Source organism: Gorilla gorilla, chromosome 3 (assembly GCF_029281585.2).
Source record: "Gorilla gorilla gorilla isolate KB3781 chromosome 3, NHGRI_mGorGor1-v2.1_pri, whole genome shotgun sequence".
Taxonomy (NCBI): domain Eukaryota; kingdom Metazoa; phylum Chordata; class Mammalia; order Primates; family Hominidae; genus Gorilla; species Gorilla gorilla.
This window is the reverse complement of record NC_073227.2, coordinates 32,729,131-32,746,922: the sequence shown is the minus strand read 5'-3', so window position 1 is coordinate 32,746,922 and position 17,792 is coordinate 32,729,131. Positions and strand designations below refer to the sequence as shown.

Genomic DNA, 17,792 nt, shown 5'->3' with positions numbered 1-17,792 from the left:
TTATTCAGCGTGATATTTAATAGCAGTTGAACTTTAAAATATTTAAATAAGCTTATCCTTATGACTTTATGGGACATATTTTTGGCTTAAACCTTAATCTTCACTGAATAAATTCTTGTAGTTGTTCAGTGATACGTTATTGATCACTGGTAATTACAGTATAATTGGCAATAATTGCATAAGCAAAATCATAGCTCATTATGTTATATTACTTTAAAATGCAGATAATGTCAAGGACTTGAGGATAATAAGGGGGAGATTTTACTCATCTTTAGGAGGAATATCATTATTCTGACTTGATTCACATTGCATTGAATTTTTCTTGGTAAGCCACAGTTGAGTTGAGAACAGAATTTGGAAATTGGGATACAAGAAAGTTATGCAATATTGGTGCTGTGTGTATGTGTAGTAGGAAGTGAGTGAAGGATAGGCTTTCAAAAGATGAGTACTTCTGAAAGATTTTGGTTCACTTCATAGGGAATGACAAGTAACAGATTTTATAGTTCAAATGAAGTATTTTTGGCATTGTGATTTTTTTAGCGGAGCATTTTCTAGAGGTTATAACTACTTTTAAAAGCTTACTTAAGACAGGGTAAGCTTATTGGGGTTTCTTCTAGGAGCTAACCTGGTGTTGCCTTTAAGTAATATAAGTAAAGGAGTGTATTATTACAATAAGTTAGCTTAAAATTTAAAAATTTCAAATGTAACTCTTTGCTATTTGATAGGAAGAACTTAACTAATGGGAATGCTTCATTAAATGTAGCTCTTACCATATATAGACATAAAATGCTTATATATCCATTGTGTAGCCAGGGCGAACTTTAATTTTCACTCTAGGATGGTAAAGAGGCTAACTTAGGCAGATTCTGCTTGAGGAGCACAGAATTTACCATAGTTTGAGAGCATTTTAGCTAAATAAAGTATCTTTAAATTGTCCGCATATAGGTTAAGGGTCCATAAGATAGTTTCTTCAGTGTTTGGGATACCTATTCATAAATTTTAGGTTATAGATCTGACACTGTGCTCTTTTCGGAAGATTGGATCTGGTATAACTTAGTGCACGCTCTGTTAGTCTAGCCTTAAATGGCTACCCCATCCCAGTGAACAAGTAAGTTTACAAAGCTGCCACTCCTAAATGGTTTTTATATTTCCTTTTTTATGTGTTTGCTTGTCCCCATCCTTTTCTTCTGAAGCATTCTTTTTGCAACATACTTACTTTCCTGTTTTCTTGGAGTGGATATTATGAAGAAAAAACCCAAAGAGATACCTAAAGAGCTTACCAGTCAGGGAACAATATATTGCTGTGTTTGTGACTAGTCAGTGTAAAATACCTTGATTCATTTTGATGTAAGGAAGGAGAGGTTGTTGGCTTCTGGTGTAGCCCTTTTGCAGTGGATTTTAAGAAGCATTTGTCTGTGGTTGTAACTTTTTTTTTTTTTTGGAGACAGAGTCTTGCTCTGTCGCCCAGGCTGGAGTGCAGTGGCACGATCTCGGCTCACTGCAACCTCCACCTCCCGGGTTCAAGCCATTCTCCTGCCTCAGCCTCCCAAGTAGCTGAGATTACAGGCACCTGCCACCACACCCAGCTAATTTTTGTATTTTTAGTAGAGACGGGGTTTCACCACATTGGCCAGTCTGGTCTCAAACTCCTGATGACCTTGTGATCCGCCCGCCTCGGCCTCCCAAAGTGCTGGGATTACAGGCAGCTGCCACCACGCCCAGCCTGGTTGTAACATATTTTAATTCAGGAAATCACCTTCAGTTTTTTGAAGGAGCTGATAATTTTTTAGGGAAGAAAACAATTTGATAATCTTGTAAGTGTAGAAAAACGTAATAATTGAAGTTGTTAATTTGGTAGGTAATTTTACTGTTATTTTAGGTGATACGTACGCTTCCTTTTTATTTTTTCGTAAGCTGTAAAATTAGAGATTTTTGTGTTGAAGGAATCTAATAATTTGTACACATAATGATTAGTCATTCAGTCAGCTAATAATTAAGTACCTTCTATGTGTTGGGCAGTACTAGGTATAATGAAAAGTGAATCTAGTCCCTGTTCTTGTTAAAGAAAATAAAAATGTAAATAAAAAGTTTGACATTGTGATTAACCTTCTGAAGTAGAATATGGGTGTTTATATGAAAGAATGATTTGAGAATAAGTTTAGGTGGGAAGATGTTGGATTTATTTATTTATTTTTGAGATAGAGTCTCATCTCATCTGTCACTCAGGCTGGAGTGCAGTGGTGCCATCTCGGCTCACTGCAACCTCCACCCGCCGGGTTCAAGCGATTCTCATGCCTCACCCTCCCGAGTAGCTGGGATTACAGGCATGTGCCACCATGCCCAGCTACTTTTTGTATTTTTAGTAGAGACAGAGTTTCACCGTGTTGGCCAGGCTGGTCTCAAACTCCTGACCTCAAGTGATCCACCCACCTCAGCCTCCCAAAGTGCTGGGATTACAGGCGTGAGCCACTGCTCCTGGCCAAGAAGTTGGAATTTAAGTCAAGGGTTGAATTTAAAGTAGTGGTTAGCCAGAACAGGGGTTATGGGATGGGGAATTACAGGGCATTGCCATAGCGGATTCTTTGGTGCCTCTGGAAACAGCTGACTGAAGCACTAACTGTATAAAGACTACTTATGCAGATTCCAGAGTGGGTTTCCAACAAGACAACTTTGTTTAAAAATACCTTGAGGCCAGGAGCAGAGGCTCACACATGTAGTCCCAACACTTTGGGAGGCTGAGGCAGGAGGATCACTTGAGTCCAGGGTGGGTAACATAGTGAGACCCTGGCTCTCCAAAAAGATTTATATATAAAAAAATGAGCCGGGTGTGGTGGTATGTACCTGTAGTCCCAGCTACTTGGATGAGGTGAGTGGATCACTTGGACCCAAGAGTTTGAGACTGAGGTGAGCTAGGATTGTGTCACTGTGCTCCAGCCTGGGTGACAGAGCAAGACTCCATCTCTCTTAAAAAAGAAAAAAACAAAATGGTGGTTTGTGAAGAGAATCAAAAGGAAATAGATCCTAGAGCATAGCCTCTAGGGTCAGTGTCTGAGTTGTCCTAGCTCTGCCCACGTATTAGCTGTGACATTAACTATGTGTTAAGTAGCCTTCATGTGCTTATTTCTTTTTCAAAAGATGGAGCTGGTACTAACTACCTGATAGGGTTGTTCTGAGATCAGATATAGTTGTCTGTATACAACTCTTCGTCATTTATGGCACTCTGTTTAGGGGTGCATCAGTCAGCATTGCTGATTCTTGCTGCTGTTGGTGATGATGGTAGATATCCAGTTGGAGAAATTATTGGATCTTTTTAACCAGTTAACCCAGTTAGAGAGGGACTTAATAAAACCAATTTAATAAAGTTCCTTTTGGCACAATAATTGGATTACAATTGGGGATGTAAACTTAAACCTTGACGTGACTTGTCACTGGAATGAATCAATTCAAGTATTCTTTTAGGGCTGGAGGTAAAGGTGAAACAGATGTGGCACTTTAAGGACCATTAATTATACAAACAATTATAAACTAATTTATTGAACATCTGTTATGTGGCAGTCTTGGTTCTAGTTCATGTGTAGCACGTAAGTTAGGTAAGGGTAATTTTATTGGACTCTTAAAAAGAGGTGGGAATAAAGGATAAATGTGGTTATTTAGCACTGAGGCAATTTCTGCCAGAGGACTAAAAAGTTACTGTGGTTACCCTAGAAGTAGAATTCTATTGGCTTTTGCTAATTCCTAGAAAGCTAACTTGGTTTGCTGAGGCTCTACATGTTTTGTTAAATTTGACCTTCGTACTTAAGTATTTGTGAGGATTAGATAGAGAAGGCTCTCTTTGTTTATACAGTGCCAATATCTTAAAAAATATTAAGTAGAACCTACACATTCATTCTAGCTTTCTGTGAGTTCTGTTGAGGATGAAAGAATATTCCCTTTAAAACTTGTGGAAATTTGAGGAATAGGCAATATATTTTTATTTAGTTGTCTTTATTTTCCATTGTTAACTTAGGCATTTTTTCGTGATTAGGTATCTAACTCTGAAATACATACCAAATGTATTTTAGCTGTTTACACTAACAAAGCTGTATGGTTTCATTGTGGTCTTAAACATTTCAGCTCTCTTTAAGAGTCCAGGGTTTGATGTTTCCTTTTTGCCCTGTTTGATGTATTGAACATTGAAACACTGTAGATTCTAAATTATTCAAAATATGTTCCCTTTCCTTGTGAGCATTTACATCTAGTAATTTGTTGTCATTGTAACCAGTATTTTGCTATATGTAGTGCTATTGTGATTACATTAAGTTAGTGTTGCTCATGTTGTGTAATATGGTTGCTGAGAACATACCAGATTGAACTAGAGCCTGTCTTTGTTTATTCCTTCACCAATAAAAGAAACATTATGTAAGGACTCTGCTAATATCACTGGCTCTTCACTGACTTGGTTGGGGAGGGGTAAACTGTCGAGCCAATAAAAGGTGATTTGAATGTATAGAGATTTCACAGAGGAGGAGGTATTTCATCTGAGTTGAGAAGGACGGAGAGACTTTGATAGGCAGATGGACTAGCCAGTAGCAAATAGTATCAATCATTTCCTGATACTATAGGTAGATGAGCTGGTTTCTATTAAGGTTGAAGTTCTCACACTGTCTTAATTGACAGCAGACTTAATATCTCAATAATTTCTTCGTAGTACCCCAGACCTAAAGAAATATTTCAGAATTCCATTTACTAAGTAGTTGGGTCCTAATAACCTAAGTATTTATGTTTCTTTTAAAAAATACTACACATACATTGAAAGAAAAATTATTTCATTCATAAATAACCACCATTATTTACTAAGTGTATTAATGCTATTTGATCACACAGTTTCTCAAACCTTGATAACAGATTGAACACTACCTCTTTTATTTCCTGTTCTATACTAGTGTTTGCCTCATGCTTTTTTTTTTTTTTTTTTTGAGACGGAGTCTTGCTTTGTCCCCTAGGCTGGAGTGCAGTGGCGCAGTCTTGGCTCACTGCAAGCTCTGCCTCCCAGGTTCACACCATTCTCCTGCCTCAGCCTCCCAAGTAGCTGGGACTACAGCGGCCCACCACCACGCCCGGCTAATTTTTTTTTGTATTTTTAGTAGAAACAGGTTTCACTGTGTTAGCAAGGATGGTCTTGATCTCCTGACCTCGTGATCCACCCACCTCGGCCTCCCAAAGTGCTGGGATTACAGGCGTGAGCCACCGCGCCCAGCCTTGCCTCATACTTTTTGAAACAGCAACTATCAAAAGTCTAGCTTCCACAAATATGACATCAAAAGGATTTATGGTCTACTTTTGAAACTCTCAGCTACCTTAAACTTGTAGTTCCTGGGATGTCATACATGTTGAACATGGAAAATAGTAAAAAAATTATGTTTTAAATCATTAAAATGAGAACATATATATTCTAGGTGATCATTTAATGCATTTATAGATGGAATCAACAACTTACTCTACCATTTGAGTGATCTGTTTATACCCAAAAAAAGTAGTTTAATCTTCTTTTGGCTGCATGGACATTAAGGTTGTAAACAAGTCCAGGTACAGTGGCTTATGCCTGTAATCCCAATACTTTGGGAGGCTGAGGCAGGAGGATTGCATGAGTCCAAGAGTTCCGGGATGTAGTGTGCTAGTTTGGCATCCATATGGTAACTCCTTGGAGAGCGGGGGACTATCAGGTTGCCCCAGGAGGTGTGAACCGGCCCAGGTTGGAAAATGAGCAGGTCAAAGCTGATCAGTGGTGGGACTGTATCTGTGAATAGCCACTGCCTTCCAGCCTGGGCAACATAGCAAGTCCTTGTCTCTTTCAAATATATACATACATATATATGTATTTCTTTATATATAGATTATATATATTTCTTTATATGTATATAAAGATAAACCTGAAAGATCAGTTGTAAATAGAAAAATTATACCTGGACATTTAAATATAAGACCTATAGGTTCATTTATTGTTAACATTAATCAACACCATTTTGTTGAGTATGGGTCATTTGTTTGGAATTCCATTTAATTCTAAAGCTGGAATTTAAACTCAAACATTTAGAAAATACAGAAGTTGTTTTTCTGGAATTTAAGACAGTTCAGTCTTTTGGAATGCTTAGTTTCTAGGCTCTTTTAAATCTTTCAGAATTGTCTCACAGATTTGATAGTTCTGTGTGTGTGAAAGATTCATCTTGTTCTAAACTTCTGAAACATATGACTTGGTGTTCATATATATGACTCTCTTTTCTATGCTTGGGGTTTATCATTTCATGTCAACTGTAATTCTCTTGACCCAACTGATGGAGACAGGATTATGTATATATTACACTATGTTTCATAAAGTGTATGGCTATCCCAAGGATTTATGAGTTACATGGAGGCTAGTTAAGAGTGTGGTATAGAACCGTTTATTGAATATTTCCCAAGTGCCAGGCAGTTAGTGTACTGAGGACTTTATATATGTACATTGTTTTATTTTAAACAATTTTTACCCTGTTCACATTTTTACAAGGGGACCATTACAGAAGAAATTGTCCAAGATCAGACAATAATAGGAAAACAGGGACTTAAACCCAGTTTTGTCTTGCAACAAGTGTGTATTCTTAACCTCTGTGTGTTTTATTTCCTTCATCATTGTTCCTCATTGCTCCATGTAATTCTGAGTGTATTGTAAAGCTTTCCTAGGTAATATGGAGAACAGTAAATCTAATTACTCAGATTAAACAGTGCCATTCATTTATAATAGATGCCTTTTTCAGGTTGCTTTATTTATGCTTTTTTAACTTTTACGTTCAAGGGTATGTGTGCAGGTTTGCTGTATAGGTAAATTGCATGTTGTAGGAGTTTGGTGTACAGATTTTTTTTTTTTTTTTTTGAGACAGTGTCTCACCCTTCCGGGCTGGAGTGCAGTGACCCAATCTCAGCTCGCCGCAGCCTGTGCCTCCTGGGTTCAAGCGATTCGATTCTCTTGCCTCAGCCTCCCAAGTAGCTGGGGCTACAGGCACACGCCACCACACCTGGCGAATTTTTGTATTTTTTGGTAGAGATGGGATTTCCACATGTTGGCCAGGCTGGTCTTGAACTTTGACCTCAAGTGATTCACCTGCTTCGGCCTCCCAAAGTGCTGGGATTACGGGCTGGTGTACAGATTACTTTGTCACTCGGGTAATAAGCATAGTTACCTGACAGGTAGTTTTTCTGATTCTCTTTCTCTTCCCACCCTCCATCCTCTGGTTTGTTGTTCCCTTCTTTGTGTGCATATTTACTCAAAGTTGAGCTCCCAACTGAGAACATGAGGTATTTGGTTTTCTGTTCTTGTGTTAGTTTGCTTAGGATAATGGCCTTTAGCTTCATATATGTTGTCACAAGAACATGATCTCTTTTTTATGGCTGCATAGTATTCCAGTGTGTATATGTGCTACTTTTGAAAATGAATTCTACTTTTGATGGACATTTAAGTTGATTCTATGTCTTTGCTATTGTGGATAGTACTGCAGTGAATATACACATGCCCATGTCATTATGGTAGAAGGGTTTATATTCTGTATACCCAATAATGGGATTGCTGGGTCAACTGGTAATTCTATTATAAATCTTTTGAGAAGTTTCCAAACTGCTTTCCACAGTGGCTGAACTAATACAATCCCACCAGCAGTGGATAAGCATTCCCTTTTCTCTACAACCTTGTTATTTTTTGACTTTTTAGTAGCCATGCCGACTGGTATAAGATGGTATCTCATTGTGGTTTTAAGTTGCTTTATTTTTAATGGCTGCATAGCATTTGTGATTGTACCTTAGTTTACTTAACAAATTCTATTGATGGAACCTCATTTGCAGTTTTTGCTATTAGAAACATTTGCTGTCCTCTGTATCCTCTTACAAACTTGTACACACATTTTTTTCACACATACACATCTGTGAAATAAATTCCCTACAAGTGAAATTGTTCGGGTCATAGAGTATACTTGGATTTTATCAGCTTTTGGCAGATTGCCCTCCATAGAGATTTTTATATACTCTCACCAGTAAGGAATCAATAAATGAGCATCTGTTTCTTTACCCTTGCCAACTCAGCATTATAAAACTTTTTATCTTTGTCAATCTTGTTAAGTGAAAAATGGGATTACTTTATGGTTTTAATTTGCATTTATTTTCTGTGAAATTGAACATTTTTGTATATTAGCCATTTGTATTTCTTTTTGGAATCTGAGACTGGTGCTTTTTTCATCTTCTCAGGATTTCTGCCTAGTTGATAGCTGTTTTTAAGGTGCTATTTTAAAATGCATCTTAGTTTCAGAGAATTTAAATTTGACCAAATATGCGGTATTATAAAATTGATAGAATTAGATGTTTCCTCATATGCTTTGCCCATGTTTCTATAGTGGGTTGGCCTTTTTCTTATTGATTTGTAGGAGCTTATAACAGAATTAGCACTTTGGATATAAGTTGCAATTTTTGCCCAGTTTGTCATACATTTCTTTGCTTTATGACACTTCATGCTACATAGAGACTTGAATTTTGTACACGTATTGAATTAACCACTTTTATGATGTCCAGGTTTTGCATCATACCCTGCCCAGTGTTGGTTTAAATAATTTAATCCATGTATTTTACTATTTTGTTTTTGTTTTAAACATTTAACCAAGGAATTTTACTGGGGAGGGATCATAAGGTTTGAGGTAGGGATTTCTGGTTTTCATTTTATAAAAACGATTTTTTGCCTTTCTTAGGCTTAGTTTGTAATTTTTTGGAATGTTTCATAAAATATATATACATATATATAAATACAGAAATATAAATAAGTAATATATTTGCAGGATGTAATGTTTTACCATGGTTTGTTCAAATCAGAATTAGTGATGTGTTAGGTGTCGTCATCTTGCTGAGATCATAGTTGGCAGTTGGCTTGTAGTTATACAACGCCATCTACATGTGCCTGTTGCAAAAAAGTACTTAAGCTAGGTTGATACTGTTCAGTACATTGGGTTTTTGGTATATTTTATTAAGCAGTCACAGTTGAAAAGCTGAACTGTTACTTACTCCAAGGATGTTTTTGCTACTTTAGACATCTACTTTAGGTAATCTGCTTCTTGTTTAATTTGATTAATTTAGACTAGTGTTTCTTAAACTTTAGCAATCATCAGAATCACTTGAAAACTTGTTAGAGCAGATTGCTATGCCTCACCTTCAAAATATCTGATTAAGTAGATCTGAGATGAGACTCAAGTTTTGTAGTTCTTACTAGTTCCCAGGTGATGTTAATAAATTTTTAAGAGCGTCTCTGCCCTAAAACAGTTGGAAAACACTGTAGATAGTAAGGCACCCAGTAAAGTGTGGAGTTTGGCTATCCTGTGGCATTTTTATTAATTCATCATTGAAACTTCAAACTTAAAATTTTACTATTGTGACTCATTCCTTAGCCTTTATAAATATTTCATTACTACTAAGAAAGTTAGTAAAACTTGACTCTTACATAAAGGAAAATGGACGGTAGTTTTTATCTCCAGTGCCTGATTCTGCCTTTCCTGAGTTCTGTGTCAAGTTAGTTTTTTGTTGTTAAGCAAAGGGTTTCATACATTTAACAGTATAGCAAATCATCAAGTACTGTTTCTTTTTTTTTTTTAGTGGCTTAAAATTAACATTCATTCTCTCACAATTCTGAAGGTCAGAAGTTCAAAAACAGTATGTTGGCAGGTTAGTTCCAACTGGAGGCTCTAAGTGGCAATAGTCTTTCATGATTCTCTCCTAGCTTTTGGTGGTGGCTAACAGTCCTTAGCATTCCTTGGCTTGTAGCTTTGTAACCACAGTCTCTGCCTTCATCTTCACGTGGCTTTCCTTTTGTGTTCAAATCTCCCTCTCTTTACATTTTGTAAGGATACTGGTCATTGGATTTAGGGCCCACTCTTAAATTCAGGGCGATCTTGTCTGAAATTTTTAACTTAATTACTTCTGCAAAGACCCTATTTCTGAATAATGTCACGTTGATAGGTACCAGAGGTTAGGACCTGGGCATATCTTTCGAATAGCTTTTTGCTATGAAATTTGTACGTACAATGGGTTCGTTTATCTGGGACTTTGTGAAGAGTGTGTTAATGTAGGAGAGACTTAGGACTGGGAATCAGTACAGTGATACCTAGTCTTAGTAACTGGTTTTGAGAGTCTGGAAAAGTTGACTACGGTTTTTTCGTTTTCTTCACTGGAAAAGAAGTAAATTTGACTATATCCTTGAGACCTTTGAAATTCTGAAATTTCATTTTTCTTGAAATTATTCGTTGTACAAACAGCGGTATCCCATATTAACTGGTGATGCAAGAAGTAATTAAGTGCAGCACTTCATAGAATGGGATCCCTGGGTGATGATCAGTATTGAGGAACCATTAGGAATTGTCTGTGGATGATAGAAGTTTTGGCCATTTAACTAAGTACTTGCAATATGCATAGTTAATAAAGCACAATAAAATATTTCCATTAATCTAATTTATAATATTTATAGTCTGCCATCTGTAACATTTCTTCCCTTAGAAAAATAAAAAGGAATGTCTGTTGGTTAGCTCTGCTCCATATTGTGATTGATTAAAGCTTGAGGAATGTGAGGAGAAAAAAGATCAAAATAAAGAAGGTGACTTTTAAAACCAGTTTTAAGAAGTTTTCAACTTAAAGTCATATTTTATCATTTCTATGACTTTTTTCTCAAGTTTTTATTGTCTGAAGTTACAGTGTGTCTCACAATCTACTGAGGTCTTGTAGTTGGTGGCAGTTTGGTTATTATTGCCTGTGAATACTTGAACTTGATCTAGCTGTACATATTTTCACCTCAAATAATGTGAATTGTTGGGTCTGTATATACTGAGAGTATTTGCTAATTTAAATGCCTTCAGAAATATTAAATATTACACTATGATTCCATGTTGAAATGAGTACTGAGTATCAAGAGGCTGGGAAATGGAGCAATAGGGTGTAAATATGCTAGCATTTGAGCAAATGTCGGAAGAGTAACCAATCCATTTTTTTTTTTTTGCCTTGCAAATCAACAGACCGCTCTATTGAAGCTAAGAGAGGTAACTCACAAATAGAGGAAGCTGTATGTTATGTTCTGCTACTGAGATCATGTACAAGAGTATTGCCTCTCTCGTGTCTGATATATCGGAAGACAGGAAAAATTACCAAACGTCCTCAGATCAAAGAAATTTCAAAGCAGCTACGGGCTATAGTGTTGCTGATTCTTGCACTATGCTTTACTGTCTTTAAGGCACTGAGTCATAATTTAATTGGCAGTGTTTTTTCTTTCCTGGTCTTACATAAAATAACCTTATAGCTAATGCTGTTTGTCCCTCCCAGGAATGTGGTAGTTTATCTTTAAAAATATGACCAAGGACAAGAAGCATAAAGCATATAAATGAGTTAAGATGGATTTGTTTGCCAAAAGTTTATGAAATTTAGAATTAAGTTTAGGTGAAATAAAGAGAATTCACTTCTTTTTGTTGTATGCTATCAATTTGCTGAACTTAATGCTCCAGCAGATGGCATGAGCTAAAAATATCCAGTTGGTCCATGAAAGATTAGGTTAGACTAATCATAAAAAGAGCCAAAATGGTGAATTCATAAATGATGGCTTCAGATTTTTTAATACCACTTTTAAATCTGTAAATAATGGGTTTTTATCTAACTGAATGAGCTGTGACTTAAGCATCTAAAGGCATCCTGTGTTTTGTTCAGGTGCCAAAAGGAAGATAGTTGTTTTTCATAGAGACATCAGTAACCAGTGTGGAATGGACAGGAGATAGCTGACCCCTGCAAAGTTATACAATCTTGACCCTTGATCTCATTGCTTTCATTCTTACGTGACACCTCTCTTGTGATAACTGGAGTCCATATTAGCAGCCTTCACTTGAGCCATCCCTAACTAAGCCTGGTTTCCCTTTTTGGTTCATTGATCAATCTGACGTCATTTGTTTTTTATCTTCCATTTATGTATCAGCATTTGTTTAGTGTTGATGCTGCCCCTCAGTCCCACTTCTTTTATTAATGAATTCCTTTTGTGCTTTAAGATTATTTCTTTGGGGTGGGAGGACTCGCGCTTTCAGCCCTTTTGAACCAAGAGCCTGTTGTTAGCTTATTAAGTAAGGAATTGTTAAGGCTTAACAAAAAATGTTTATTTGCATTTGGTAACATTTTAGTAGTGTGACATGAAGCAACTTAAAATGGTTTATTAGATTTTGCGTGTTGAATATTTGTATGCTTTTAAAAGGTTTAAGAAATTGAAAATGACGAATTTTGCCTTGGCATTCATGTGAAACCATGTGATCATTATGTTCCATAATTGGTCATATCATGTCTTCCCCGTACATTTCAGTATTACATTTTTCAAGAATTGATGAAGCATATCTTGTTTCACTGTATACTCTTAAAAGATTTTCTTGAAACTTAATTTTGCAATTGATCATGAAACAGTAGCACATTTGTTTGGGGCAGAAGTTTATTTTTAATTTACCTTATGTCTTTGCATTTCATTTTTGTCACGAAGTTTGGTTTTAAAATGACCTAACGGAACCTTTAACCAACGTGTTCTTTGGAATATAGGTATATGACTGATGGGATGTTACTTCGTGAAGCTATGAATGATCCCCTCCTGGAGCGTTATGGTGTAATAATTCTTGATGAGGCTCATGAGAGGACACTGGCTACAGATATTCTAATGGGTGTTCTGAAGGAGGTTGTAAGACAGAGATCAGATTTAAAGGTGAAGTAATTTCTTTCCATTTAACTATATATGTGTGTATGTGGGCATAAAAACAGGGAATACATACTGATGAATAACCAACTATAAGAAATCACCTGTAAAAGAAGGAACTAGTAAGTACCTTCTTGTTTTGTTTCTGCTTTGCTGTGCCTTCATTTTAGACTTTATTTCTCCCCCTTTATAGTAAAGCATTTTTTAAGCCAAATCTTCTCAATTTGTAACCCACCTAGTTCTTTTATAATCTAATAACATATATGTGTAACTGTGCTACTCACTCTACCCTTCATTAAGTACAGAGGCTTATTTTACTTAAGGATCAAATCTTTCTCCCTCAGATCCTTGTCCTTGTCTCATCACAAACACCCATTGTAACTTACAATGCTGGAGAGTGGAAATAACTATACACAGGACAGGCAGCTCCTTAGAAATGTAGTCACTTACCCTAGTGTATTACTTCTTTCCTCCATACCACATGTACCTTGGCCCCTGTTACTGTATTGATTAAGGGCCTAAAACTATTTTCTGACATTTTTGTCCCCCAAAGTCTATGATGTTCCCCTTTTTGCTGTGTTGTGTGTGTATACTATTCATTGGAATGTAGACTCATCCCTTGTTGATACGTGTGTTATAGAAGGGTTCATAGCCTGGTGACAGAGCGAGACTCTTAGCAGAAACAAACAAACAAGGGTTCAGCACTGGCAAGAAAGATTCTGGGTCTTTAGAAAAAAAACTGAGGCCTGAGCATGTTTTTGTTTATACAAATTAGATCAATGCTTTAAAAAATATATTTAAAGAATAATGTGAGTACTATCATTATTTATTAAATTTATTGTGCTACCAAGGTTTTAGTGAGAACCTGAAAGTAGAAATTAAGAACTCTTATGAAACTTTTTATGGAGGAACCTTTTTATATCTGGTCCACTTATTTTTTTTTTTGCATTTTCTTTCTGTTTTTTCCTATTTGCAAAGTTTTGTTTTAATAATGGTAGCAATAATTATACTGCATATTAATGTTTTCTTTTACCAATCTGAATTACATATAATTTTATAAAATCTGATTTTAAGGTATTTTATGAAGAAATGCTGTAGTTTGTGCATTTATTTTTTTTCTAAATTTTTAAAAAATGTAAATAACTTTTACTATAGTTCAGCCATTATGTATTTGATTTTTCATTTACAGTTTATTTGAAGGTTTTCATGGGCATTTTTATAGCTGATACATATGTAGAATAGTAAATATTGCTATACTGTAAGACCATGTAAGAATCCTTGAAGACAGCTTCAAATAATTTACTGTTTTCTTTCAGGTTATAGTTATGAGCGCTACTCTAGATGCAGGAAAATTCCAGATTTACTTTGATAACTGTCCTCTCCTAACTATTCCTGGGCGTACACATCCTGTTGAGATCTTCTATACTCCAGAACCAGAGAGAGATTATCTTGAAGCAGCAATTCGAACAGTTATCCAGATTCATATGTGTGAAGAGGAGGAGGGAGATCTTCTTCTTTTCTTAACTGGTCAAGAGGTATTGTTTTAATTTTCTTCATTATTTAGCTTTTGACATAACTGTTTCTAATACACAGCAACTTTAATCATAAGAACATGTTAATCATATTTTTTATTTCAATGTTCTTCAACCTGATTGTATTAATATGTAAAATATATAACCCCTTTTATCTGCATACTGTAGGAATACTTTTGTATACCACTAGAGTTTGTGTTATAATTATTTTAAGAGTGTTAAATGCTTTTGGAATTTCAAGATTTTGCAATTGTAGTTTAAGAGATCCCTGGGATATAAGTGCTATTATGCTGAAGCATGAATGTGCATCACAGCTGCTTTGAAATCAGGTTATCTTCATCAGTATTTAGCTTGTGAGTGAACTTGGGTGCCTATTCATCATCAAAACACTTCAGTTTGGTTTTGTCTTCCCATATGCTCATGAAGGTTGGGAAGGATTACTAAAAGTTCTTAGTTAGAATTTACTTCATTTAAAATTTTATTCTCAGATGTAGCATTTCTTTTTTTTTTTTTTTGAGACGGAGTCTCGCTCTGTGGCCCAGGATGTAGTGCAGTGGCGCAGTCTCGGCTCACTGCAAGCTCCGCCTTCTGGGTTCACGCCATTCTCCTGCCCCAGCCTCCCAAGTAGTTGGGACTACAGGTGCCTGCCACCACACCCGGCTAATTTTTTGTATTTTTAGTAGAGACAGGGTTTCACCGTTTTAGCCAGGACGGTCTCAATCTCCTGACCTCGTGATCCACTCTCCTCGGCCTCGCAAAGTGCTGGGATTACAGGCGTGAGCCACCGCGCCCGGCCAGATGTAGCATTTCTAAGCTTCTTTTCAATAGGGTGTTTGTAGGTGTGCTGTGGAATACCTGAGTGGCTAAATAAATTCAGAAGCTATTTGGATGATACAAAGTTTTAAAAAGCCTTTTACGAAAGGGTTTTTCTTTTTCTTTCTGAGGGTGGGGAGGGAAGACAGAGTCTCGCTCTGTCACCCAGGCTGGAGTGCAGTGGCATGATTATCGGCTTACTACAACCTCTGCCTCCCGGGTTCAAGCGATTGTCTTGCCTCAGCCTCCCAAGTAGCTGGGATCACAGGTGCCCACCATCACACCTGGCTAATTTTTTTTTATTTTTAGTAGAGACGGGGTTTCACTATGTTGGCCAGGCTAGTCTCAAACTCCTGACCTCAGGTGATCTGCCCTTCTCGGGTTCCCAAAGTGCTGGGATTATAGGTGCGAGCCACCACACCTGGCCCCAAAATGCTTTTTTGATGGCATATAAACAGCATTTGTGCTGTAATGTAGTATTGAGGCTGTTGGGATAATCATTTTGTCCTCTTGTGTCTGGTCTCTAGTTTCTCATTTCCTCCAAAGTGCATAGTATATTTTTATTTTTATTTTTTTTGTTTTATTATTTATTTATTTGAGGTGGAATTTTGCTCTTGTTGCCCAGGCTGGAATGCAGTGGCGCGATCTTGGCTCACCGCAACCTCTGCCTCCCGGGTTCAGGTGATTCTCCTGCCTCAGCCTTCCAAGTAGCTGGGATTACAGGCATGCGCCACCATGCCCAACTAGTTGGTATTTTTGGTAGAGATGGGGTTTCTCCTTGTTGGTCAGGCTGGTCTCGAACTCCCAACTTCAGGTGATCCACCCGCCTCGGCCTCCCAAAGTGCTGGGATTACAGGCGTGAGCCACTGCACCTGGCCATATTTTTATTTTTTAAATCACTATTTAAAATTGTCATCATTCTCAGATAACATAAGCGTATTGAGATTCTATCAGAAATATCAAATGGCCTCATGGTTAAGGACCCGAAAGGTTTTTCTCTGAGACAACTTTGTGCGGTATTTTCTGTGAATCCCACAGCTGGGGAAAGAAAGGGAGTAAGCCGAAGGGTTTTCAGATGTATGCTAGAGTGTCTTTCATGAAATAAAATGCTGCTCTAGTTGTCAACTGTTTTTTTGTATACCATTGCTTCTTTAAATTATCTTTAGATTCCCAGTCTTGAATTTGAAGAGTTTTGGGGAGAAGGTAGCAGAAAACCTAACGTTTTGTTTACATTTCATTTGTTGTATTTAGTAGTAGAGCTGGTCTAAAGTAAATATTACCTTCTCATTTTTGTGAACCTTCGTTATTTTTACTTGGTAAGTTAAATGCAACTGCGAAATCAGTACTCCTTTCTTCATAAATTTGAATAGCCTCCATGAAATTGAGTAATCTCATAAAAATTTAAAACTGGTTTTTAAGAACATATTCTGACCACTAAATAAAAGTGCTTCTGTAGTCACATGAGTTAATTTGGGAGGAAGAGAGAACAGTTTAAAGTGTTGCCTAGATAGTAATTAGATAAGAGTGATTGTAATTAAATAATTTTATTTTTAATTTTGCTTAGTAAAATTTTTTTTCAACATGCAGTGAGTTAATTGGTAAGGTCCAGATTAATTTACTAACATATTGCTGCTTTTGGAGTTAAAAATCTTTCCTCAAATCAAAAACTCCTGAACTGTCTGTCTTTATTCTCAGTATTGCTAATGACTAAGCAGATGGCTGCTGTTGAAACTTCTTTTCCTCCACTACCTGTTTCTGTTTATATTCTGATGAATGCAGATAAGTTTTGTGGCATTCTCAGCTGATAGTGTTGACTTCTTGGAAGTTTGGCAAACCTCAGGGAAAATTTTTATTGCAAGTTTTAAAGCTGTTTAGGACTTTATCTAAAAACTTAAGTGTTACGGGATTTCTTCCACATTTTAGAGATGCCTTTATATCCTACATAGTCATCATTTTGTTTTAGCTCCATGCATACTTAGCAGATTGGGTAGTCTAATCTCCAGTAAAGTTGGAATTGTCATTTTAAAATACTGGAATCACAAAGCAAATGTCTAATTTAAGCACTTAATTTTTAATGTGTGAAATCTGGATATTTTGTGATTTCTGAGCATTTATTTTTCATTTATGTACAGCAAAATTAACAAAATTGCAGATACTCTTAAATGTTGGAAGCCTAGTTTTATATTATGTTCAAATGTTTTTTAAGTTGGAGAGCTCTTAATTTTTTATTTGCATGCCAGCAGGGGGCATTCTAATCTAGATACAACATTTGAAAGCAGTATTTTCAAAAAATATTTGTTTGCTTTGTTATATTTTTTATTTAGATGAATAGCATCTACTTTCATTTTCTTTTAGAAACTTGAGATTTCAAAGGAGGATCTAGTAACATTGAATCTTTAATAGTTTTCTGTGTTACAATTTTTGAGGCAGATAACCTTTAAAAGAACTGATGTGTTTGAAATAAGTGAAAAGTAATTTATTTGTTCTTACTGTGTTTAAGAACGTTGTGTTTTTTGATATAGAAACACAGTTGGACATTAAAAAAATATAAAGTAAATGTCCTAAAATTCTTCCTCACCGTTTAGTATCATTGTCCTTTGAAAAAAACACGCACTTTGTTGACAAGGGTAGCTTCTGATTGGGTCATTTATTGGACAGGCTGCCTAGTGTATAATAAGTGTTTTACATACTTCTGGGTTTAATTG

General features: G+C 36.3%; 1 protein-coding gene across 1 annotated transcript in view; it reads left to right on the top strand.

Moving 5' to 3' along the window:
• The window catches only part of DHX15 (DEAH-box helicase 15), a 57,915-nt gene that overhangs the window by 16,366 nt on the left and 23,757 nt on the right, over positions 1-17,792 (top strand). Inside the window, exons 4-5 of the mRNA XM_019025482.3 lie at positions 12,592-12,751; positions 14,059-14,277. Coding sequence (XP_018881027.1) covers positions 12,592-12,751; positions 14,059-14,277 — 379 coding nt within the window. The remainder of the gene's footprint in view (positions 1-12,591; positions 12,752-14,058; positions 14,278-17,792) is intronic.